The 26,908-nt window shown below is 31.5% G+C and overlaps 3 protein-coding genes and 2 long non-coding RNA genes across 5 annotated transcripts; 3 read left to right on the top strand and 2 right to left on the bottom strand.

The window, feature by feature from the left end:
• Positions 1 to 1,442: 1,442 nt before the first annotated feature.
• On the top strand, positions 1,443 to 2,549 carry LOC121132252 (uncharacterized). The gene is made up of 2 exons (XR_005869283.2): positions 1,443 to 2,243; positions 2,319 to 2,549. It is a non-coding gene; the product is annotated as an uncharacterized lncRNA (long non-coding RNA).
• A 10,004-nt stretch (positions 2,550 to 12,553) lies between these two features.
• LOC121113837 (uncharacterized) lies at positions 12,554 to 14,796 on the top strand. Its single transcript, XM_040707708.2, has 3 exons — positions 12,554 to 12,715; positions 13,896 to 14,488; positions 14,555 to 14,796. The coding sequence occupies exons 1-3, from the start codon at positions 12,708 to 12,710 to the stop codon at positions 14,680 to 14,682; spliced, it is 729 nt and encodes a 242-aa protein (XP_040563642.1). The 5' UTR covers positions 12,554 to 12,707; the 3' UTR covers positions 14,683 to 14,796.
• Positions 14,797 to 14,805: 9 nt separating this feature from the next.
• Positions 14,806 to 18,170, bottom strand: Atu (Another transcription unit). Its single transcript, XM_040707707.2, has 6 exons — positions 17,953 to 18,170; positions 17,357 to 17,897; positions 16,972 to 17,299; positions 16,653 to 16,921; positions 16,126 to 16,580; positions 14,806 to 15,164 (listed from the first exon to the last, which is right to left on the bottom strand). Exons 1-6 carry the CDS (start codon positions 17,960 to 17,962, stop codon positions 14,914 to 14,916), a joined length of 1,854 nt encoding a protein of 617 aa, XP_040563641.1. The 5' UTR covers positions 17,963 to 18,170; the 3' UTR covers positions 14,806 to 14,913.
• A 365-nt stretch (positions 18,171 to 18,535) lies between these two features.
• Positions 18,536 to 20,577, top strand: LOC121113838 (uncharacterized). The gene is made up of 3 exons (XR_011779041.1): positions 18,536 to 19,418; positions 19,481 to 19,846; positions 19,919 to 20,577. It is a non-coding gene; the product is annotated as an uncharacterized lncRNA (long non-coding RNA).
• A 2,571-nt stretch (positions 20,578 to 23,148) lies between these two features.
• LOC121113839 (uncharacterized) lies at positions 23,149 to 23,980 on the bottom strand. Its single transcript, XM_040707710.2, has 2 exons — positions 23,436 to 23,980; positions 23,149 to 23,381 (listed from the first exon to the last, which is right to left on the bottom strand). The coding sequence occupies exons 1-2, from the start codon at positions 23,901 to 23,903 to the stop codon at positions 23,277 to 23,279; spliced, it is 573 nt and encodes a 190-aa protein (XP_040563644.2). The 5' UTR covers positions 23,904 to 23,980; the 3' UTR covers positions 23,149 to 23,276.
• Between the last annotated feature and the right edge of the window lie 2,928 nt (positions 23,981 to 26,908).

Below are 26,908 nucleotides of genomic sequence, written 5' to 3'. Positions count from 1 at the left end.
GTTTAATTTAATATTCCTTTTGGATTTTTTAAATCAAAATATGTATTGCTCCGTAATCTTTGCGTAAAAAATAAGGTTAATGAAGACCATCATTCTTATCTGTCTATTCCGATTCCATATTACTCCAACTGTACTGCTGAGCTTCACGGTTTTTATCACTTACGTCTCACATTTCCCCTCATTTTGCTCTCCAACGACCCGACGTTTGAGTGCCTCCTTGACTCTTCTCAGTGGTTTACATCACCACCACCTTTTCGTCTGACACACTCTGGATCAAAACAAAAAGGAAATCACTGACTTTGCCTCATATTATTATTTTTTGTATCTCAATGAGTCTTTTCCAAAATGAGTTATCCATTATGTCGAATAATAATTGATCGCGGAGAAGTGATTAGCACTTCTTCGAATCATTGTCGTATTCTTTATTCTTATTATATTAATAAATAATTATAGTACCTATTTTGCTTATGATGCGAATTAATTACTAATTGAGATTTCGATAATATGAATTGAAATTTTGGGGGATAATTTCTAGGTTATTCTAACAGAAAACAACAATTTAATGTTTTATATTAATAAATAAAAGATATTGATTTATTAAAAAGTTCCTGGAACATCAATTTAAACAAAAAGTAAACAATAAAAACGTATAAATTTTATTTATTTATATAATAAGGCAAAAATAGTTAAAAGCAAAATTAGCTAGCACCAGTTCAGCCAATCAAGATGTAAATTGAACATACATCTATAGAGCTTATATCCATAAAGTGTCTCAATTTTTTGAAGTTGAACAGACTTGCTTTGTTCAATCAACTTTAGCCACTCATTTGAAAAAAAAAAAACATTTTAAATGCATTTATGATCATTTAGGAACAGAAAACAGTGGAGTAATGAAATAGGTAGATATTTAGCCAAATTACAATAAGATATAATACAGCAAAAAACAAGAAATGAGTTAATTACTTTCCAGGGGTGTAGATAGCTGAGGTTATAAATGGGGAGGGTGGGGGCTTGAGGGGGCACCGTCTTTAAAACATTGGTGGTAAGCTGCATACAGCTCATAGTTTCCTTTCACACGCTCCATCTCCTTCTTCCTTCAACTGAGGATCAGTTATCCTGGAATAAACGATGGGTTTGGTAGGAGAGTGGGTACTTTGTACTCTAATTATGAAAAGAGAGAATCGAGGCGAGATCCGACGATGAGTTCTGAATGTAAATTAGTTTTAATACATAAGTCAATTTTCTGTGTTTTTTTTCTGCAATATTTATAATAAAAATAAATCTTTTATACAGCATTTTTCAATGACTTTTTACATCGCCAGGGTGATACAGTTGTATCTGAGTTCCAATTAGCTAAGGGCTTTTAATGGATCTGGAAAAGTGGTTTTAGACACCAGACGGTGTATATAAAAGAGGGAAGGGTGGGTTAGATTATGGATCCAGGTTCACTACTAAGGTTGTCAGGCCCCTATAATATGATAACTATAATATTTATTAACCGAGGATTTTGAACATATAATAATACGTTCTAGTCACACATCTCCTACAGGTATCTTATCTCTTTGAAAGAGGTAATGAATTATAATGTAACTTCAGCGACTCAAACGGCGTAGTTAGTAGTAACTACGCAATTTTAGCTGTAGTAGTTTCGACAAAAGACCCACAAGAACCGAAAATTTTTATTAGGACCGGACTGATATGACTGGAGTTTTTTAGACCGATCCAACACTACTGATGATGCATCGGAAAATATATATTTCATTCCTAGTTCTCACAAAATGTTGTCTCACTCGAAAAGAAAAGTTTTTATAGAGCAAACGGGTTTTCAGCCAATCAAGAAATAAAAGCGAGATTCCATATGTATTGAAGGTGTACATTATACGACGGGCTCAAGAATGGGTAATTTATTTTTTAGAATTCTGCATATTAAATGTAATCTTTAACGTGATAACCCTGACGATTTGGAGAATGTTTAGGAGGTGAGCAGCTTAGCTGTGACGACATCTTATTACCCAAATGTTCAATCCCACTCCGTGTCTATCAATGGTGTATAGATCGGAATGGTTTCACTACGGTATCAACCCATTATCTTACTTTTTGTTAATAAAGGATGAAAAGCTTGTCAAATATGGTGAAAATGATCAAGCGTGGATTCCTATGGATCAACAAACCGCTGTTTATCTATTGGGTTCCAAGTCATCGACAGCATTAATTAATTTTCGTTGACATCATTAATATGCAAGGTTTAATTACTATATCATAAAGTTGTTAAATATTATCAATTATTTCTTCTTAATTGCAATATTGTTATTAACAAGAATTGGATTCAATATTATGAAGAACACCAAAAATCACTTCCATTGTCATCGTCAAGACCAACCAAATTATACATACGTTATTTTAATTTATCTTAATTTCACATAATCACCAGAGTTTATTAAAAACATAAACGAACTTGTTTACTGATTTATTCAAATATAAATTTTATGTTAATTTGATAGTTTATAATCTTCCCTTGTGCATTTTGAAATAAATATTTAAAATATGTTTATGTAAAGACACTTTTCATTGTACCTGAAAGTCCAATATTATTGATTTTTCCATTGAAAAAAGTGCTTAAAATAATATTACTTGTTAAAAGTATATATATATTTTTTGTTCAAAAGTAATAAATATTGTATATTTATATAATATTTTTGAAGTGTAAGTAAATTGATTATATTTTACCTAATCGCTTAAAAATTTAGGTAAAAATATATTGAATTAATAATTTTTTTTAATGTTTTTGACATGCAGTTTTTGTGATCATGGGAGTAAATTTTTAAATAAGTTTAAAGAACAACAACACATTAGAAACCAAATTCACCAGAGAAATTTTGAACTTTGGTGATACAGGTCGCAATATGAATTATAATTCGGGAACTTCCAATTTAACTACTTATATAACCAGGATGCATGTCTCTTGCAATATTTAAATCCATTTCGAGAATCAATCAAATTTTGTATAGTTCATAGAGCTTTAAAATGTAAAAGTAATTCACTCTTTTTTTCTTCATTACCAAGTCAATGGAGTCTCAAGGAAGTGTTATCTAAGATTCATTAAGCATTCGAGGGCACGGCTATATTTCTTGTATTAGAGGAAACTACAGATTCGACATCGATCCATGACTGTGGTGGTGGTGTGATTGCCGGATGCTCCTTTTAATATCATTTTTTCGGTCGTCTTCATCTCATTAATTAGGAAGGTATGTAATGATTACAGGTGTTGATAGAATATGTACATAAAACAGCGTTCTTGCCTCCTATTTGAGAGATGAAAGTGGGAAGCTTTTCATAACCAATGGAGCAAGGTATTGCATTAACTCAGTTGAAAACTTTAAACAACATTTTCAAATTATGTGGCCATTTATCCAGATAAAATGGATCCCAAATTTCCCAAGTGATGATGCGAAGAAGTAGTTGACGCCGTCAAAAAGAAGAAATAGTTGACCAAAATATCTTCCAAATTAATTACATAAGGACGACCCAAAAAATAACCATCTAAAGTGTTGTGTATTGACGAAGGTCGTCAATAAAGAACCAATCAAAACTTCTTTCATGGATTGCTGTTGAGTGTCTGTAGTTTCGTTCAATGCAAGAAATATGTACTCCCCCTCAAGATTTTTCTTTATCTTGGATTACACTTCTTTACTTTGAACTCCATTGACTTAGTGATAGAGCAGCGAGAGAGAATTACTTTTCCAGTGTCAATTTACATGAAGTTAACAAAATTTGGATGATTCACAATATGAAGGGGAATATTGCAGGAGATAAGGATCTTGCTTATATCAGTAATAAAATTGGAATGTTCAGAGTTGGAATTAATTATGTGGCTTGTACACAATACCAAATTCATTTCGTGTATTTGAGTTTTATTGTGATGTTCTACATACTTTGAACATGTTCAGGACTATAGTTCGATAATTGCAAAGACATGCATGCAAAACACCTAGAATCCTCTTCGTCACTCCATACATTTTTACCACTATTATCAACAATCCAGGATTTAATAACAATAGTTTATCTCAAACTACATCACGATTCAACATTACACGTTTCTTAAGCCTATTAAAATAATATATATACGTAGTTACTTGTAGTTACATGTTATTTACTTATTTATCTACGATTAATGATTAATTATGATATGTTTTCTCCTCAAGAATGAAAAAATAATGATGACATCTTCTATAACTGGTTTTATTATTATATAGTCAATTACCGCTCCCGCTTTTTAGGATTTATAAATATGCATCACTTGTGATGTCATAAGTTCCGGGTTGAAATTTAAGTTGGTGCAATCGGTATTGTGATTTTTTCCCAAATTATACGTGTTGTACCGTGTAGGATGTACATGTCCGATAGATATGAAAACACACCTTAATATAATTTCCCATAATATTATGTAGTTAATTCATGCAAAAAAAAAAAAAATCTCGAACAAAAGTCAAAAAAGGAGAAATTTCCTAGATATTTTTTTATAACATGTATACATACAGCTATTGTAGTGTGAGCCCTTATTTAGATCTGAAGACTGCAGTCAGTTTTAGGTCAGATATTTCAGTCCTAAAACTTAGAAGAAAGTAAAAAGTTGAGTACCAATTCATCCGAACTACCCGTATTGCTCTTCTAGTTCTTTTGTCGGGCGTTAAACAGCTGAAATCCAGGTCAACAACTGATTCTGCATTAAAATTATCTACTTTAGTCTCGTGTTTATCATAGTTATTATTTTATTACCTACTAATTATTACTTATCAGTTAAGCAATATAATATTTTTTAATTAATCTATATATATTTTTTTTTTAATTAATCTATATATATATATATATATTTAATCTAATAGATCGAAATGTATTGTTACTGACCTCGTGAATCATTGCATCTACGCTCAAGAATGCAGGAAGTTCCTTCAGATTTTCTACAGAATCATCATATACTTCTACAAATATGAGCTATCGAGTTCCATACAACGATAGAATAATCGACTGAAGATCCAGTGAGGAACAGAGAGAGTTCCCATCCACCATCAACTGTTCCTTTATTGAAGTTCTTGAGTCTTTTTTCTCCTTAAGTCTGAAGTCTGTTTCTTCTCCTACTCAAAGAAAAAGTTCTTGATGCATGTAATCCAGAAACAACTCATCTCAATCACATTGATATCAGTTCAATTTATAAGGTGGAGTTTAAGATGTATGTTCTTATCGATAATTATATTGTACAATTTAAGCCTAATCCCTGATTAGTGATTTCTTTAATACTTGTGAGTCTCTCTTGTGAAAGAAAAACAAGGGGAAGAGGATTCTAGACTGTTAAAGATAATATGCCTCTCTTTTCCCGATAGTTTTGTCTGCAAAGCATATTCTATTCTGCTATTGCATATAAATAGTTATTGTATCTTGTATCAAATCATCTTATACTTATATTATTGAACTGAAGAGTTACACAAGTAAAAATATAAGGGAAAATACAGAGAGAAACAAAGAAATTTATCATTCTCCACCCAAAAATCCTTCATCGAAACTCATGTGTTCAATCCTCCTAAAATCAACTCCTACTTTAAGAAACTATTTCCTTGATAAGAGTCCTTTAGTGTCCTTAATGCACATTACGCATGAATCGCTACCAAATACCCTCCATCATAAATACCAATTCTATTTATAAGTTTGAATTCGTGCTGTACTGTAAATATGTGCAATGATACATCTTGAGCCCTTCAAACCTCACTCCCAATTTCCTTTGTACTCGTAAGCATATTTTGCCCTTGAAAAACAAGTAGAAAATTATTTTAAGCTCTCAAAGATCATTTGCTCCTCTTTTCTCCATATTTTGGTCTACAATGTACTATTCCATTATACTATTACATATAAATAGTTCTGGGGAACTGTTAAATAACTAAATGTTTTAAAAAATATCAGTGACTCCAAACTTTTATAGATTTCTATTGTAATATCTGAATGTCGTTGTAATTTCCAAACTTATTGACTCCGGGTTCTTCTTCTAAATAGCTAAGTCACTTGGAATATTACTTTCTCAAAGATCTACGATCTTTACAAAAATATATAAATTACTAAATATTTGCCATACGAGCTAATTATAAGTTGTTTGATTGAAGACAATAGTTAAAATGTATCAAAATAGTAATACAATTGCTTAAGTATTAATTCAACAAATAAAAATTATAAGAATATGAATGGTATTCTTCTAAATCCCACATCGTCTTCCGAGGACAATAATTATAATAATTTCATTAAATATATTAAAAACTTAAATTTTATTCGCATAAAATAAATATTATAAATTAAAAACAGTACTTATTACATAATCATTGAATATATATCATATGTTACTAAATAATAATTATAAAAATGTTTATAGATGGACTATTTTAATACTTATAACGAAATAAAAAAAAGTTTAATACTTGAACTTCAACACTTAACTACTGGATTAAGGTATATATTTTCTTCTTCTATTCTGTTGCTCTCACCTTTCATTCGGCAGACAGGTGTCACTTCTAGTTCTTTATATCAAGAACTACTGGAAGAAAAGGACTACAGACAGAAAAAAATCAGTAAACAGCTGCAGTCCCATTTTGAATTTTCATGTTTTATTCTTGTGAAGTAATATGGTACTTATGGAATTGACAATTGTGTATGTTTTTTGGACCTTGGAAACTCGTATATTGTTGTTCTTAGACTAAAATGCTGGAGAAGATTACACGTAGGAAGACTGGAAAGCTTAGTCAATTCCTCTATCTTAACTTTACCTTGAAATGAGGATAGGATTCTTCTTCGATGGTATAATTCCGACGGCATCAGTGTAGATATTGCCCAAAAATAACTCGATACTTGTTTTGTTAATCCTCTTTGGTTGTTAATCAAGTTGTACGAAAACTTAGATGGGGATCCTGAATCCTGTCAATGTCTCTACAAAATAAATGACTAAATGAGGGATACATTTGATACAATGGAGAGGCTTGCCTATAATCCCGCCGTATGAAAGAGGGCCCTTCCTCTTGAATGGGATCCCCTACCTATGAAATGAATTGTGTTTCATGGCTGGGATTTGGAAGTTAAATTTGACTTATTGAATCCCTCCTATGTTAAAAAGAATCTCATCCTCATTGCAAGGTGAAATAAAGATAGAGGAATCGAATAAGCTTTCCAGTCTTCGTACGTGTAATTGTCACCCTCAAAAAAAAAATAAAAAAAATAGATATATTACAAAGCAAAAGTTCCCTTGATTTGGGGGGAGGGTAGCTACATTACCCCTCTTCGCTGCGGACGCCCCTGAGTTTAGAACCTTCATTTGATTAATGAAACTTAATTTGGTATTGTATGTTTACTTTCTTCATCTCTCCTCGTGTTATTCTTCGTATTATTATTCAATATGCTCTATATGTAAAGTACTGTTTTTATTCTTATGGTATAAACAGCCTAACATCACTTATAAATGTAGAGTAGTAGTTTATATTATGTACTAAGATAATATACATCATGTGTTCCTATTAAACCTATCCTAGGATTATTCCTCCACGCCTTCTCCTTGTTTCTCTCGGCCGTTCCTGGATTCCCTGTTATTAATAGTTTGTGTCTTATCAACCTCGTCAAGATACAACAGGTCTAAATTGTTCTTTCTTTTTAAATAAAATCCATTAATTTGAATTAAAAAAGTTTGAGAATTAATGTTTGCTACTGTAAGTGCCATTCAATGCCTACAAAGTATTTATTAGAATAGTTTGTTGATACAAATGAACTAATTCGTCGTGGAAGAAAACAAATGTATGTCCGGCTCAATTTAGATAAAAATCATTTTTTATTACATTTGGCCCCATATATTATAAGTCACGAGCAATGTGGGAAATTGGGTATTCTGCATAATGTTCATGCAATGTGCAAAATGCCCGGGCAATATATAACATTTCTAATCGAGTGGTCATTTTACATTCCTTTACATTGTCTAGTAAAATAGTTGTGGGTAATTTGATTGTTAAGCAATTAATTGGAAGCAATTTGATCATTAATGATTTGATTATGATACAATTTCATTGCAAGTAATTTGATAATCCTGTGCATTTTGATTGAAATTTATATTGTATTCGAACAATCAAATTATTCTATGATAAGACAGGTTCTGCAGGTAGACAGCTTGTTCCTAAGGAGGATTAAAACCTATGGCTGCTGCTATCTTGAGCATCAAGGACCCCATCTAATATACTATAATACACCCCGGCCTACGAGTTATGCAATTGCACTGTTTGTTCACAAGGTAGTTCATTACCTACCCCCACCGCTTCCTTGAGCATTAAGGACCCCCTCTAATGTTTTATTATACATATCGGCCCATGAGTTGTACAAGTGAACGGAAGGTCCAAAGTCTGCTTAAAAACCACCACCGCTGCTCCCTCGCCATCAAATATCCCTTTAAAAACCCTACAATGTACCCCAGCTCACGGGTTGTGCAAGTGAACCGCAGGTCCAAACGGTGGGTAATTATCCATATGTTTTATTCGAGATGAATTGAAATATAGACCAGGAAGGACCAAGTGAGGGCATAGAGAGAACACTAGATGATGACAAGAAATGTATATTCTGTAAACAATCTGTACCCGGAGAACAATAGTGAACCAACTACGGCCATAAATCCCACGCTTAAGAACCTTGCAGTGTTGCCATAGGGGGAAATAAAGGTCTCACTTAACCAATATATTCAGGACTGCCAAGAGCCACAGAGAGGAGATAATCACAAGCAAGAGGAACACGCAAACAGGATGAGGCAACTCTCCTCACAGTGGTTTCAGGAGGCTAAGGTAGAACATTGTGTCAATGTTCCAATTATAGACCATTGAAAAACAGATCCCTCCAACGTCTTGGCTGTTGTGATCCATGTAGCAGAGAACGGATATTATAGGGTGAGGGGGCGAATTGTGTCTTAATCACATTTCTATATGAGAAACTAGTTTGAGCAATGCAAGAAGTCATTCCTCAGTGTTGATGAAGTATAAATTTCAATAAAAGTGAACAGGATTATCGAATTGCTTGCAATGAAATTGTATCATAATCAAATCCTTAATCAAACAATCCACAATCATTTTACCATACAATGTAAATGAATGTAAAATGACCACTCTATTGGAAATTTTATAGATTGCCCGGGTATTTTGAAAAATGTCTGTTACATATATATATAAATCAATCGATTAAGATCAGAAATCATGAATATTAATGTATGTAATGCGATCCATTTATTTAATGAGGCCAATAATTATGCAGTTCAATGTAAATAGTAAACTATATGTATTATTTGGGGAATTGTGAATGTTGCAAATACCAATATGTATTTCTGGCAAATGAATATTATTGTATTAGCATTATAAAGTGCAAAATGCATGAATGTTAAGAAAAGAAAAATATAATCACATTCAATCCGAAATTGGAATGAAATAAATCTTTTTTTTTTTTTTGCAAATAAATCATGTGTTTACTCTCCAATGATGACAGATATTTACCACAACTGAAGAGATGAAGTCATCAATTCAATAGTAATTTAGGTATGCACAAAAATATATGTAGAGTTATGTGGGTATTTCATTTCAGATTTAAATGCAAACTCTTATAAATTCTTTCATGATTGTATCTTTATTGTATCTCTCAACCTTTCCTCTCTAAAGAAACAAAGGGGAAAAGGCTCAAAATAATTTGGTAATATTATGTTAAGTTTACACCTTAGGAGGAGCTAATTTTAGTTGAATCAATTAACGTTCAGAATACTAATAAGGGGTCGAGAAGTAGAAAATTCAATGTCTTATAACAAAAAAATTACATGCACTTCTATTTACGGGGAATAATGTCACAATGTCACGTGCAGTGATGAAAATCCGGTGTATTTTTTAGCTGGCATATTTTTTTTTTTTTTTTTTTTTTTAAATTGGTAGTTTAAAGAATGAATTTTCTTTTCCTTAGCAGTTCTCATTATTATTTAATTCCTAAATATTGAACATCTTTTAAAACCTGATTGAACATTCGTGTGTGCTCATAAAAGACGGACCGTAGCCCTGACGATTGGTTGAGGAGTTATAATTGTAAGTTCTGTTTGGACTCAGAGTAGAATTGGGGATCGAGATCGGAGTAATTCTAGCAAATATCCTCATTTATTTTTCTCCTTTTCTCCTTTCTCCCTTGTCACAGCTGATTACATGATTCGTTCTCTCCTTCAAAACATTCTTAAATTGTCAGGGTTACCATGTTGATTTTCGGTTTTTTTTACATGCCCAGTCTACACTAGATTTGGCTATAATTAGTCACGTGCAATGTTTGTAACAAATAGCTTTAGATACGTCCCTAGGTCATAGTCATATAATAGTAGATAATTGGTTACATATGAACAAGTTCTAATTGAATTCAACCAATCAACGTTCAGAACAGAAAGTAGAAAATCTAAAGTTGACCTCAAAATATTGTGTGAACTCTCATGTCGATGGGATAATTTTGAGTGCTACTCATAGGAAATATGTCAATATATCAATCTGAAAAAACCAAAAGGACATTTTTGTTGTAATTCTTAACCATTCCTCTAAAAAAACCACACACTCACACAAGAGGCTTAAAATTAGTAGGGCTGCCACCAGCAGTTCATCTCCAATACGTAGTTACCTTCATTGTATCTCACAACCTTTGTCTCTATTCTTTTTTGGTAAAGTTTCATCAAGATTTATGGAAATATGTCCATTTTACATATATAAAAATATCAACTTTGAGACCCCTATATGGAAAATCCAGTCATTACCTTCATTTTATCATCCAACCTTTCCTGCAAAAATAAACCCAAAAAAGGCCAAAATGAGCTGGTAACCAGTAAATTCTTTCCATTATCCAATTTTAGTTCAACCAATCAACGTTCAGAACACTGATAACGAGCGAGTAAAGAAGCAAAAACACGGCTGACAAGAAAATACACAGGATATTTTAGTGTTAGCGAGGTAACAACGTGCAGTATAATGTCAGATTAGATACACCAATTAACAGCTGCTGAGAAATAGACCAATTTTAATACGAAATTATTTTTGTTTTATGTAAGCACTTATGAATATTGTAAGTTATTTAGGTTTAATTTTTGTATTCTTGCATAATATGTATTTTATTGCATATATGTATGTATGTACTTTCTATTTGCAAATAATAACCACAGTTTGATACTTGGAAATGGTTTGAGAACCATCTAGAGAGGGAAGAAGGAGAATTTCCTTAATGGTGATCATTGCTCCACTTTCACACATTTTATAAAGATATTTTTTATTATTCTAATTGTATTTTATTTCTTTTCTAAATAAAATAAATAGAAAAACAAACCATTAAAAAGAAATTCACGTTTTCATCACTATTACTTAGGAATAAAGAAAAAACTGGTTTCCTGAAGTTCAATGACTGGCTCCATCATCTTCCACTATCAGGATTCAAAATAATCACATTATAATTCCTCCTTATCAAAAATGCACTTTATTTTATTTTTTCTCCACAAAGAAAACACCATCACTTACAAACGATGGTTTGTGGTTCCTTATTACGTATTCATATTATAGGATCAAGGTTCCTGATATCCAGATATAACCGGTATCTGGGTGGTTTGAATCACTGTGAAAAGAAAATCCGGTACATTACGTAATATGTATGTATTCGACAAGAAGGGTCTTTGTATTATGGAACTGTACAACTCGAGTACGGGACTGATCCTAAGTATTTTGTCCATAATCTCGTAACCATACAGACTTGTATCAGTTGAAGGTTTTCGATTAACAATAAACAGGAGTAAAGAAAAGCCCTAATGGGGGAAGGCTTAGAATGGTCTTGTTTTTTTTTAAGAGAAACTATTAATAAACCATTTCGAAAAACCCGAATAAGTGAGGGATTCAACCAAAAGTAAAAGTATGAAAATACACCTTTTCACCTGTGTACCTAAATATAATAGGTGTCTACTATTATATGGTTACCTACTAGATCCTTTTGTATGTAACATGGATAGGTAATTATGCGCTAAGTACCTCATACCTTAAATAAAATACGTCCTTGGATTTTTTTGCAATGAAGTAATATTTTATGTATTTAAAAAAATTGGCAATGAAGACAGATGATGACGAATTTGTCTCCATTCCGACTGAATGAATTTATATGTTGATAAATAAAATATACGCTGAGCTCTGAAGTAAGTAGCCGGGGCTTGTATTGCTCAAAATGGATCTACAAACCAAACAACACCATAAGGAACCACAACATTTTAAAGATGGTTTAAGGTAAGAGGAGGAGAGTGAGGGGGCATGCGTGCGATGAAAGAACAAAACGAGGTTCCATGGAGTCCATCATCATACGTATCCTACACCATCGTTTCGAGAGTTTTTTTCTACTTCTTATATTATGTACTATTTTACCGTAATTGGGGTTATATGTTCCTCCGTACATCTCTCTACCTATATCTTGCTTACTATCCATACATATATATAATATGAAGTACCATTGTCTAGCTAGGATTATTTAAAAGTATCTTGTCGGAAAGTGAAAATTAACGCAGACCATTATATCTGTGTTCTATAGTATAGTAGTAGGCTTTGAAGCATTGAGAAAGGAACCATTAGATAACATTGGTACACAATATACCTAACATTTGTTACATCTTTAAAATGAGAGGGTAAGAACGAGCTATATTCTTTTTTGTTATTGGTTCAGAGTGGGAAAATATTCGAAAGCTCTTGTAAATTTTGAAGAAAAAAAAGAAAAGAATTATCTTTGATTATTTTTTTAAATCAATAAAATTCTGCCAATATATATTCATTGATATTATATATTATGAATATCATTTCTTTACACAAAATATTGGATATCACATATCCTATATTTATTGGGATGAACAACCGTCCTTTTTTTTTACATCCTGTCCGGGGGCCTTTTTATCAATTTCCTTGAAATGTTTAGCGTTAGAGGGAGGCAAACAGTTGAATATTCTATGCTCACTTTAAAAAATAAAATATATAAATAAAGAAAGACCAAAAGTTAAAATCAAAATAACAAGATCCAAATTTTTTTTTTTTAAAGAAGAATCTAAATTGAGTGAGATTATATTCTTAAATTTTTTAAATGATCAAACCACTTGTTCTCTATATTGGAAAAACAAAAAAGGTGGATTTTATATACCAAATATTTGATCTTTCAATTAGTATACATATTTATTATGGAACGACGTAGCTCAATGGATAATTTGCTCGCGAGAAATTATTCTCTTGAACTCAATGTGTGTAGCTTTGCGCTCCGGTCGTTCCTAGAGAAAGAAATATACATATATATGGATTTCAAAGAAGATCCCTAGTTCAAATGGAGTGGTTGTAATACTAAAATGTTTACTAATACATTATCTGTGCAACTCAGGGCCAATTGAAGGAACACATATATATATATATAATATTTTCCTTCGAATGATTTGAATCAATAAATTTACCTAATAAATTTATATGGGCTCTTCACTATTAAGTATAAAACTAATGAGTAAAGACTATCTCCATTACCTTTTACGACTGAGGAATAAATTCATCAATTAGTTAGGTTTTATATAACTGAAAGTGCATTTGGGGATTAGCTGGTGTATTATGGCTATTTTATTATATATAAGTGTATATTTTGATAATAAAAATTGAATTCATGGCTCCATAAAATGAGTCATGAACTGAACATCAATTTTGTCATTTTTTTTATTGATGTTATATAACAATGTAAAATGTACAAGATTTGTACAAAATGTACCTATACAATTGATTCAAGGTTTTTGTCTGTTCATTCAATGATGTCCCTTATACGATGATTTAATTATTTTTTAGCTTTGTTTCATTATGCCTGTTTTTGATGACTTGCTTAATAACATTGAATAAGGAATCAGTACAAGGAACTAAACGGAAGTTTGCTCCATCATATTGTCGCACATTAAAATTCAATTGTCAAAGGGAATCACATTCAGATCATATCTGTTGTAAATTCCCACTTCCAGAGGGGGATGAGGTAGAAGTCCCTGACAGACCTCGACCTCTTATCGCTATCCGACCCTTCTTGGCAGGCCAGCGTCCATTTACTCCCGGAAAGAAAGAACCCGAACAGGAAACTGAAGAAGCTGTCTCTGATGGTAAAATTGTCGAATCTGATGGAACAATATCCCCGACGACAACAACAACTACTACAACCACGGCATCTACATTAGTTCAATCTAATCGAAGAGGGTCCTCTTCTAGAAATAAACCGAATATAAACAAAAGTTCAAAGCCTCGCATTTGCCAGAGGATAACTATCAATTGTCAAGAAAATCCGGACCATCGGTGTTGTGAAAATCAAAATAACTCGGAGGAAGCACCTACCACTACTGTCACAACCACGACGACGACTACTACAACAACGCAGGCACCAACGGACTACAGTGACGGTGTGTTGACTCCTAATAGTTAATTCATTTTGGTCTAATATATATATTCTTTTTTTCAACTTTTAGAGTATGAATACAAAGAAGGCAGCGATTACGAATCATACGGAGATCCGCAACAAAGAATACCTGCAGAATGTTTTACAGCTAAACTTGACTGTGCTAACGATCCTAGTCATCCGTGCTGTGCCTTTTAAAAGCAATATTATTTAATATTTAATCCTTATTTGTACTATCTACTATTGTTCAAATTGTAATAATTCAAATAATAGAAATAAATAAAGAAAATACAATTCGTATGTCGAAATGAATCTTCCTTCTTTTCCTAATCGCATTTATTCTATATAAAAAAAATTAAGAGGAAAACGTCATTAAATGATAATAATAATATAAAATAATATATTTAATGTGGCAAAAAAAAAAAATCATTACTCGCTATCAGATTTGGATCTTGATCGAGATCTAGATGCAGATTTCGATTTAGACCGGGATCTTGAGCGTGACACTGATCTTGATACTGAACGAGGTACAGATTTGTTTGAGGATCCTGATGAATTCCTTGATCGATTTGATTCTTCATCTGAATCCCGAAGAGCACTTTTAGCACTCTCCAACTTCTTTGTTTTGGAGATATCGATGTCACTATCGTCTTCGTCAGATGTGTAAATCGGTTTATTATCTAATGATGATAAGTGAATACAAAGTTAATTAAAATATGATGGTCTACAGTTGTATAATGAGTAGTGTTGGATTCGAGTATTACTTTAACTAAAAACAACTCGACTTTACTAAGTCGAAAATTTTGTGAAAATTACTCGAACTCACCCGAAATATTAATTTTAAAAACACGAACTTGAAAGTTCAAAAATCGAGATATTCGAGAATAGATCAAAAGGAGTTATATTAATTTCTATAACTACCCTGTTTTCAACGATCATAAGTAGAGTCGTGAAAAGAGTCGAAATCCTCATGAGCATATGTCTAAAAAAAAGTAAATTCTCATAACCTGCAAGATATTAATGTTCTTATTAATTATTTCACCCTATTTTGAAAATTCAAACGTATTAGCGTGTAAGCTGTACCATAGTTTTTATAGTGATATCTGTCAGCTTATATGTCCAAGTTTATAATATACTCTTTTTCCTTTTTATTTAAACTCACGATGATTAGACAAATTTCACATCCCTAATTATAAGGTCTATTGAAGTGGTAGAACAGTGAAGAAAAAAAAAACCTATTGACACTTGTTTGAGCAAGCCATGAACTACTTATCCATTCCGCCAACTTCTGTGCCGAACGAAAGGATCTTTTCTACTGCCTGGGAAATCATCTCGAAAATAAGCAATATTTATAATTATAATAACTATACAATATAGCAACCTAAATTAATTTAATTTCTGTTTTGCTATGATTATATGGCTACAACTTTTTCAATAATTTTATATTATGCAAATGAATATTTTCTTAAGTAACATCAATCATTTCATTAATAATTGTTGAACAAAGATTTTATCAATTCAAGTAAAAAAAAATCAGAGATCCCTTTACTCAACTCGATTAGATCCACATTTAATTAATCTAATTCGAAAGCTATAACTCGAATCCAACATAAATAATTATACAATTAATTAACTGATTACCTTTCCTTCCTTTTTTGTATTTATTTTTAATGGCAGAGAGAGAAACACCTTCTTCGTCACTTCCATCCTCTAAAAATCCCCCACTAAGTCCCTTGGATGTAGATCTTTCCTTTACTCTTCTCTGTTTATTGTCTCTTCTTAAAGAAGCTCGAAGTCTCTCTTCTTCTTCTTTCATCCGCTGCCATCGGTTCATTTCTGGGTTCTTACCCACACTCGATATGACTTTGATTCCCGTTGCCTTATTAGATCTATCTGCCATGGACCGAGTCATCTTTTGATGAGTAAATGACTCCGTTGAGTATGGACGGAAACTTAATTTCGTACGAAAAACAGCTTGGCCTTGAAGTCCAGTACCTTGTCGAATAAAAAGATGATTGAAGTCTCCCTGCAAAGGTTGTTTGTAAACGTCGAAAACTTCGCTGCCGAGGTGAAGACTCAGGGATCCGTCACTCCATCTAATTTAAAAATATTAAATTACACAACCAACTTACATACATATATTGAATGAAGTGAACAAGAACTCATACCTCACAAATCTTGAGTTTGATTTTTTAATGGGTTTCCCTTCCTCATCAAAGCCAATTTTCCATCGAATTGTATTTTCGACTTTAAGCTTGAGACGTGCTCTACCTTCTTCATCAAGACTGTCCTCATCTTCGATTTCATCCTCGTATGTTTCAGGATCAAACGGTCGAGCATCTACTGACAAAAAATTGGGAAGTTTAACAAAATGAATTTCTTTGCCCAGGTCTGTGGTAATTTTAGGAACTTCAACATCAATCCTTGTCTCAGGAATCTAGAAAAACAGAATTAATGACATCATCAGTGGAAGTGAAGTTCAAGTACCGGTTCTTCTTCTTCAACAACAGGCTTCTCTGGGGCCACGTTATCATCGTCATTCTTACTCCCCTCTCCCTGTTCTTCTTCGTCATCTTCATAGCGCTCGACATCATCTCTCTGATCATCAGACATTTTCTTTTCTTTATCATCGTCATCAGAGCTAATGGATAAATCATCTCCAAAAATGTCTTCATTTCCAATATTTTTCTGATTCTCTTCATCGTCTCCATCTTTTTTACGTTCATCATCATCATCATCACTGTTGTTCACGGATCTGACTCTAGGTTTTTGAACGATGTCACTTCCGCTGCTACTACCACGACTGTTGGATCGTCTGTAAAAACAAAAACCCATGATAATACCAATCATTCAAAGTGACATAAGGTCATACTCTCTTTGAGCAACTCCCTCTTCTTCAGACCCTGAGGCTTCAACATCTTTCCGTTCTGTAGGAGGTTCATGGGTTGATGAGGCTGAAGAAGAGCGGCTTCTATGAGATTTGGCGGAGGTGACACTCATGGGACTTCCACTTTTACTCCTATGAGGAGATGCTTTAGGACTCCCACTTCTACTCCTATGGGGAGATTCTTTGGGACTCCCGCTTCTACTCCTTTGTGGAGATGCTGCTTGACTCCCTTCCGGTGATCTAGTATGACTTTTCCTTGAGCCTTGAGATCTTAGACTAGGACTACGTGAGCGTGAATCTGGACTACGACTAGCTTTTGGACTATTAATAATATTATTTGGGGATCCACTTCTTCCACTTGCTTGTGAAGCGGGGGATCCGCTTCCACTTCGTCGAGATGCGTTGGAAGCAGGAGAGTTAGATCCACTTCTATTTGATCCACTTCCTGAAGGGGAACGACTTCCATTTGATTTTGAGGCTTGTGAGCCGGAGCGGCTAGAGCCCGAATTGTCATCTGAATCCGAATCTGGAACAAAGAATAGTGTTTTCTTAAATCACATACAAAATATGGAAGGAATTACCGTGAGCCATTTTAAAAGGAGAGGATCGATCGAAGAAAAAATTGAATTTCTTGGAAGTTCTGAGTTGAAGTTGTTGAACCAAAATAAAAACACTAACGTCTAATACAATCCCGGTTCAGTGAAGCGCGCGAGCAGCTCTTTTTTGCTCAAGACATAAATTCATATTCTATTAAATAAATGTAAAGCTGGTCGCGTTTTTGTCTAACTCAAATGACGTCACTTTCTAAATAAATACAAATAACAACAAAGAAATGATACCAAATAATACTATCTGAAGGAGCAAAAACTCCAATCACACAACCTCTTGTGGTAAAAAACAACATTTTTGATGATCAATTGCACCTGGTGAATTCATGATATAAACTTTGTACAATTATAAGGCTAAAACATTTGTTGTTGTTGTAATTTTATATCCACATCACATGGTATTTTGTCAACTTTTTCATTTTGACTCAATTATTATGTATAAAATTCAAAATCATAAGTAGATTTATGTTATAGCCAGGGTTTTGTAACGTAAATGTTCAAAAAAAATATGAAACTAATTATTTAAAATGATGAATTTGTCCTTCAAAAATAAAGTTTCAACTGATTGGATTCAGAATCAAGATTAAAAAATATTATTCAAAACAATAAATTAAGAATATTTATTCTTAGGCATATGTGTGTAGTTTAATTAAATTGTTTATGTTGATTTATTATTTTTGGGACTGAGAATTTAAATTTAATTTCTAGATTATGTTCCAATAGTTTTTTTAATAGGATTTATAATATTTAGAGTTCCCAATATCCAGCTATTTTTAAAATTTGCGACTCTTAATGATAGATAAATTATACATATTATCTTTGTTCCAAACCAACTCCCTGGGTATATACATGTGACTCTGCTAACTCCCGGCTCACTCATCAGCCATAGCTATTACTTCATGGGAATTAAATGTACTGAAAATTGCATTATTATGATTCGTTTAGGCTCATAAATGGGCTTTAGAATATATAATTTTTTTAATAGCAGTAGAATCGTAGCCAGGATTTATAAATATTATATATACAACCTCAAGAAACTATTCGAATCATACTCTAAAAATTTAATTCAAATTCTTAGTCCTTTAAAATAATAAATATAGACTCATATGATTTAGGCTCTCCACATCAATATTCAATAGATAAAATTACGGATTACATTTAATGCTTATGATGTAAAAAAACTGTATATAAGAACGATTATTTCAGTATTCATTGATACTAAATATTAGATTATGTTCCTTGACAATTGTAAAGCATATTAATATGACATTAACAATTAAAATTATTTTATTATTTATCAATTCTAAATAATGGTATAATGCAAATATGTATTTATTTATGTGCTTCATTGATTTTAGTTTTATTATTATTTTGTCTTAATTGTTTAGCCTTATAATATATTTGATAATTGATTACAGTTATTACAATTAAATATCTAGGTATGTAGTAAAAACATTAGATTTCTGTTAACTACCAATCATCGGTTTTTTCACTACAACAGGTTGCGTGATCGAAGCTTGTGATCCTCCAGATAGTACTCATTAAGATCAAATATATACAACTTCTTTTTGATTCAAAAAACCTTAGGACACGTTTAGGTATGACATTGAATCCCGTTATTTAGCGGAAAGAAGGAAGTGAACTGTTTGGACATAAATTTAGTTCATGGTCATTTGGTTAGATCTTTCATCGGAACAATCGGATTTATGGATCTGCATCTTTCCCTAGGAATTCTTATTTTTCCACTTGGATATTCAATCCAAACGCCTTCTGATGTGTTCTCTTCAATGTCATGGTCAATGTAGGTGGATCTCATATTCACAGAGGGGAAGGATCGTTTATTGTGTAGGTACCCCGTCATATCAAGGTTTGTGATAGTGTCTTCTGATCTTGTAAATTGTTTTATATAAATTTCTCCATATCTTCTTCGGAATCATAGTATACTTCAACATATAAGAATAAGGAGTTCCAAATGACGACACAATAATCGACTGAAAGATACAGTGAGGAACAAAGAGATTTCTCATCCTCTATCCACAGCTCCTTCACTGTCCTTGATGTATATAACACAGAAATCAATCATCTCAATCTCATTTATATCAATTCCCTTTATAAGTTGGACTTCGTGATATACGGTCTATACGGATAATTATAAAGCCTGGACACTTCAATCTCACGCCTGATTTCTTTATTACTACTGAATCTCTTTTGTTTTACTTAAAATTACTTTGAGTGGCATCAAAACTTCAATAATGATGAACGTACATACTTTTTACAAGTATCTTCTGGATCTTTAAAAAAAAGTGTTTCCAGGAGTGAACTCATGAAAAAACATTACAGAAAGATCAACATTACACTTTCCAATTGGTTGAGGAGCAATTACTTTATGATTAAGTTTGTGAGATAATTTCAATCCCTAGCCTAGCTCCATGTAGTAGATTTGGCTTACATGCACAAATTCGGCTTCAAGATTAATATCCTCATTTTCAAAAGATAGACATGAAAAATTTCGTTTGCTAGTAAAGTTGTTATAAAACTTTTTTGAAGATATGTACCGAATCGAATAAAATAAATATTTTTCTTTCGGAAGTGGAAAAAGGATTCAGTATATATCTAGGAAAAATTCCATTTCCTAGTTCATTCACATAGAATTTTCTGTTTGAGGCATGCTCATCCGCAATGGTTGCAACAGGTTCTATGCCAACTTTGGTAACTACTTCAAGAACTTTACTATAATATTGTTATATAATCGAAGATTTTATATTTGTGATAAGTACCATAGCTACCATATCACTGTACATCCCAAGTACACTCTTCACCATAAAACAAAGAATGGTTTTGAAATAGTTTCTATTTCTATCACATCCTAAAAATAGCTACAACTAAATTTAACTATCTGTGAGGAATAAACTTCCTCAATTATTATAAAAAACATCTTTGCTTTTTCATCCAATAATTTAACTCAATATTTTAAATAATCAATTGTTGAGACTGGCTCTCCTCCTTGAACTGAGAACACACTTGTTATTCTTCTTCAAATGGCAAGTAAATAATTCCAGATTCTCTCATTTGATTATATGAAGCTGGAATTGTATTTTGCCAAAGTATTGCAATTGCAAAAAAAAAAAAAAAAAAAAAATCAGGAGCGTATCTTCGTCCTTTCACCTACAGAGTGAAGGTGAAGTTGTTCTATAAATATAATAAAGCTAATATGATTTTTCGAATTTAAGTATTGCTGATGTACTGCTTCTTCCAATATATCAATAGCTGCATACTATAAGCTTGAAGCTAGTTTGGATTCATTCTGTTTATTTTTAGAATATGCTAAAATGTTATTCATATCAGAATTACGGCTCAGACTCTTTGATGAACATGTATGATTCACTTCGACAATAGGTCTAGGAAGTCCTGTTGAAAAAATTGAGAAAAAGAGATCTTTATTCACTTTTAAACTAAACAAAATGTATGGAACAAGATCCTGTGATGATAGTATTCATTATATATTACACTAATTCCTTTGGGTGAACACGATTTATCTAGGTTTTCTTTATATCCGTGAAATTTTTTATTTCATCTTTTTGGAAAAAAACAAAAAAAAAAAACACATTCAATTTGTTTGAAGATTAAGACAAAGTCTATCTTGCTCAAATTTGAAAAAATAACAATGCACTTTAAATTACTTTGAAATGTTAATATGACTTTACGAAAGTATAAACTTTTAGTAGAATAAAGATAAAGTTGTTGTCCTTTGAGGAAAGTTTTGCTTTTCAAGTTTTTTTGGGAATATCCAGAATGATATTATAATTTCTAGCGTTTAAGTGGACTATATATTTTTTGCCGTCTTGAATTTTTATCTGTTCTTTGAGTATAAAAGCTGATAAAGGAAAATACTTGCTATAGATTCTAGAATATTGATTTGGCTCGTAGTTTTTTCTTCTAATGGAATTGTCCCATACTTTAATAAGTTCAGGATCTTTTGGAAACTTATAAATAGAATGTTTTTCTTCAACAATTTCTTCCTCACTATGATTTTGATGAGTTTTTTTCTTAGAATAACCAGTCCTACAACCTGGAAAACAGCAAACTGTTCTATCTAAAATAATAAATGCAAAATATCAAGTGTAAATAAAAAAAAATATATATCTGATAAAGTTTTAGAATGTTTATTATGCCTCTTGTGTCCTGCTTCTCATTTTACCTTAAACTTTAAAGTGAATAAAATATATTGTAATCGCACCTTTGGTGGAATATAATTTTATTTCAAAAAGATAAACAATCCTCCTTGTGAAGCTTGTTTTCAAAAAATGAAATAACGAAAAGAAGAAAATTGGAAATCCACATCGATTTTTAAGGCCTACAATTTTTTAAGCTATAATCAGTGCAGTAACCCTGAATATGAGCATCCAATCGAAACATAAACTTTATTCTACAAAAATATCAAGAGATTCGAATACATTCTTTTTCTTTGCTAAATGATTGTTTATTTCAAAAAATGCCCTCCAAACCTGCGACTATAACTGAGGAGTATAATTATAAATAAATTGTCTTTTTTTTAATTTTGGGATCTTATATAAAGATTCAAAAGGTTCCAGCAATACAAATATCCTCTCAAGCTAGTAATCAACCGGCAGATAAAACCCCTAGTCACACCCCAGACCCTACTAGAATTTGTAGTGTTCGTCCTTGAATAATTGTCAAATTATTATAGGACTGGTTACAGTACATTTAATAAATATGCACATCACTTTTGTCTATGGAATAACAACAGTATTTTCAAATATATAATATAATAGTGGTTAAAGCATATTCAAGTATAATATTTACTAATGGTTGGACTTTGTCCATTAGCAAATATAATTTAGTAGAAAAAGTCAATACTGTACGAAAAAGCTACATTATTATTTATTCATCTTCTGATCTTAAAGATTCCAAGATCACAATGTTAATTTCGTCTTGTTTCGTTATATTAAACTTCGTCCGTCTTCGTCAGATTTAGTTTCCTCTTTATTTCATCAAGAAAATATATTATTTGTTTTAGACATACGAAACATTCAAAATGATTGTTTCGTTTCGTGCAAAAAAAAAAAAAAAAAAAAAAAGTTGAATAGATTTCTACAAAAGCATGCTTCTAAATATAATAAACAATAGTAAATTAATAGAAGATGAATATGTAGTACATAATAACGACAGAATGTATATTTCTGATTAATTAAGAAATTAAATAAACTAATAAAATACAAAAAAGAATCTTTAGACTTTGCGACTTATTCCAACAGTGCGATCAAATAGTGGCTTATTTACAAAAAACCCTGCTCTATATTTAATTGAAATTTCAAATAATGATCCTTGAGGTTTAAAAATATTTTGGTATCCCGAAGAAACGTTTTTTTAACCGTGCTACACTGAAATTAAATTAAAAATTTATAAGAAGACTCTCTAAATATAATAGTAATTACATGTGTAATGGGTACAGTTGAGTATTTAGATCCAATGCCCAGGAGTCCATACGTGACAAGAGTAACATATTTTCCACCTTTTCTTAGTACAACACGCCGAATTGTTCTTCCCGTTCTGAGAAACCAGTAGGTCGTCAACCCAATTCCAAATCCCCCAAAAGCAATACCAACGCCCTGACTTGCACTTGCCACTGTGTCTATAACCCAAGAATTCTTGTCTCCTTTCTTAAATTGCTTTGCGTAGGGTTCAATAATTGTAGATGGGATTGAAAGAGCAAAATAGCCTAAATAGCCCCAAAGAGGTAAGCAAATGGTAGCCACAATACTCTTCAGACGAATTCGAGGCTCTTCGCATTTAAAGAGAATATAGTCTTTGTTCACGAGTTCAGGTACTGGCTCGGAAAGTACATGTCTATCCTTGGGTTTGTAATGATAGAGGCGTCGAAATATTCGGTGGTAAAAAGACATTCTACTTCTATAATGAGATCATTCGATCAATGTTAATTGCTTGTTATGATTGAAAGGATGAAACAAAATGAAAACTTTGTTTATATATGACGTCATAATAATGGATCTATATTGTTTATTATTTATATATGTAGTGCATAATAAATGTACTTTTATAGTATTATTAAATAATGATCAAACACTCATATGAAATAACAAGACACCATTTCTGGAAAAAAGTTATCCATAAAGTACCAATGTAATTTATAGTAATAATGTATACTTCTTCCATGATTAGTAATAATTTCTTTAAATTAATATAAACGGAACAATATATTTTTTAGCTCACACAACCTTTTGACTATAAAGATATTTAATTAAATTTCGTCAAAAAAGGACGACCTTTTTTTTGGGTCTTTTTACTTAACTGGGTCAATATTTTATCTAATGACACTTGTTTTACAAATAAATATTTTTATCAATTTTAAAGAGTTAGTCTTATAAAAAATAATATAATTTATTTTTCACGGGTCTACACCAATTTGCGACAATTTTTTATTTTGTAAAATATTTATATTTTTTTTAAATTCAGGAGTCACTTTCACGGAATCCTCATCACCATTTTTTAATTTTTTGATCAAGTTGTTAATCCTAACAATAAAACACTATCAGTGAAATTTTAGACTTATGGAATTCCGAGAGCATCCCTCAAAGTATTACCCTTTTCGAAGGATCTTTCAACTTATGTGGAACATAAATACCTTCATAATCAACTGATTTCAACAAAATACTCTCAAGAACATGTGCTTGTTTAATTTTGAGTAAAAACAGCATTTGTGTAAAAAATACCATAAAATCATTATTGTGAAATAATAAAAATAACACCCAGCCAAGGTGCATGTTCGATTTTGGCTATCGTTGATGGAATTTTAACTTCCTGATAACCCTATAAGTTTTACAAAATATTTTAGTGGGACTTAAGTGGGGTTCTCTTCAATTAATCCTAGTAAAATCATGAATTCAGAATATTTACATTGTATATTTTGACACTGCATGTGCAGTGAAATGAATTTAACAAGTTTATAATCGGTTAAGTTACTAAATATTATAGCAATCACTTTTGTCTTGAAGTAAGTTGATTTTATTTAAAGGATCCGACTAGGCTGACAAATCCGGTCACAGATCAAATCATCATAGGCATAATTAGAAATTTACACTAAGGGGTGGGGGTAAATTGTATTTATTTACCTACGAAGTATATAAAATATCAATCTTCATAAAATAAACCTAATCTTGAGAGAGAGTCAGGGATCAACCCTCCTGCAAACTCCACCTGTGTAAGTTACGTAATTTATAATAAAAGCTATTGTCGACTAGAACTTGAACCTTGCGGACAGGGATTTTTGCTATAAACAATTTAAAAATATATATACAAAATTTAAATGAAACATATGTAAGAACTGAAGTCCGAAGTAATACGCCTCAATGAATCCCTCTGAACTACAAACTTAATTGGTATAAGGAATCTATGTTCCCGCAGAAGAAGAACTTAAAGTAGCCAAAGAGTAGCATCACAATTATTATAAGACTATTTGAACTCCATAAATTCATGAGCAGGTTCAAAAACTTGATTTTGCCCCTGTCAAAATGATAATAAAACAATGTATACGAGTTCATTTTGCTGAGCTCATTCATTTATCATTCACAGAATTCAATTTTATTTCATATTCACGGACTATGCCTCTGATAAACTCCAATAATATTTGAATGCAAAAAGAGAAAAGAAGATACTTAGAAGTATGCGATTTGTCAGAGATTTTGAGATGTGACAAATTTCCACATTATCAAGTAAGCTCAAAAGGGATGCGTGATTCCCTGTACCAATGTACACAAACAATTTATGTTTTCAAACATGCTGTATTAGTTGTTTGTATTTAGGTTAGGGGGACCAACCGTCCTCTTATCCCCCGGACATGTCCTCTTTTTACATCCTGTCTGAGGAATCTAGGGAATTGTTTTTATTATTCCAAGAAATGTCCATTTTTATTATGGACAAATGTAAATGTTAAAATCGATTTAAATAGAAAAATATCAAAAATATTTTATTTGAAAAACAAAAATGTTAAATCCAATAGATTTTTTGTAAAATTGAGCTTAACAAAAGGTAATTAAAATTCAAGTTAATTGATTTAATGTTCAAAACACTTACAAGGAGGTGAAAAAAAAAATTTAGCCAAAGCTGAAAGTAAAATAAGCTGTAATTTTTATTTAAGTGTAGTAAGGTGGGATTTTTTTATTATTAAATGAACACTGAACAAGGAAGTAGGCTGGAGGGTCTGTAGCCCCCACCCCAAAAGGAATTTTTGCTTTTTACAAAAAAAATTAACATTTGAATTTTTTTTTCAAAATATTTTATCAAATTTTTCAAATTTTTTTGCAAAAAGAACAAATTTCTTTTAATACCTATATATTAAAAAAAAAATATTAATATTTGGAATGCTTTTAGAAAAAATTTAATTTTTGTGTAATGGTTTTGCATTTTTGAAAATTGTTTCTCAAAAATTTAATTTTCCCAATTTTTTTCTAAAAAAATTAATTTGTGAATTTTTTTTCTTAAAATTTAAATTTTGGATTTTTTATGGAAAAAATTCAAAAATTTAATTTCCCAAATTTTTTTCTACAAATATTAATTTGTGAAAATTTTTTTTTCATAAAATTTTAATTTCCGGTTTTTGTATGGAAAAAATTCCAAAAATTAAGCCACCCCAAAATATAATCATGCGGACACCCGTGGTGAATAATATTTTAATACTAACTACCAACTTGTGTTGGGGTGATTTCGTACAAACATAGGAAAATCCATGACATCCTTAGATCTCAGATTTAGAGCAAATTTTGATGAAATGTTCTTTTGTACAAGATAGGAATAATTCCAAAATTTAAGCATGCATAAGTCAGAAAAAAAATATTTTAAATTTTATATTTAATTCAATATCTACTTGGCAAGTTGATCACGAATCTGCAAT

The sequence above is a fragment of the Lepeophtheirus salmonis genome, chromosome 2 (genome assembly GCF_016086655.4).
Source record: "Lepeophtheirus salmonis chromosome 2, UVic_Lsal_1.4, whole genome shotgun sequence".
NCBI lineage: Eukaryota > Metazoa > Arthropoda > Copepoda > Siphonostomatoida > Caligidae > Lepeophtheirus > Lepeophtheirus salmonis.
The sequence above is the reverse complement of the archived record's forward strand: the minus strand, read 5'-3'. Positions and strand labels throughout refer to the sequence as shown.

What these genes read in the sequence shown, in the direction of transcription:
- LOC121113837 (XM_040707708.2), top strand. An exon ending in ACCAACGGACTACAGTGACG is followed by an intron (nt 14,489 to 14,554) that starts GTGTGTTGACTC and finishes TTCAACTTTTAG; the next exon opens with AGTATGAATACAAAGAAGGC.
- Atu (XM_040707707.2), bottom strand. An exon ending in TTGTTGAAGAAGAAGAACCG is followed by an intron (nt 16,922 to 16,971) that starts GTACTTGAACTT and finishes CTGTTTTTCTAG; the next exon opens with ATTCCTGAGACAAGGATTGA. An exon ending in TCAAACTCAAGATTTGTGAG is followed by an intron (nt 16,581 to 16,652) that starts GTATGAGTTCTT and finishes TTTTTAAATTAG; the next exon opens with ATGGAGTGACGGATCCCTGA.
- LOC121113839 (XM_040707710.2), bottom strand. Translation starts at nt 23,903, where the DNA reads ATGTCTTTTTACCACCGAATATTTCGACGCCTCTATCATTACAAACCC. An exon ending in CAACTGTACCCATTACACAT is followed by an intron (nt 23,382 to 23,435) that starts GTAATTACTATT and finishes ATTTAATTTCAG; the next exon opens with TGTAGCACGGTTAAAAAAAC.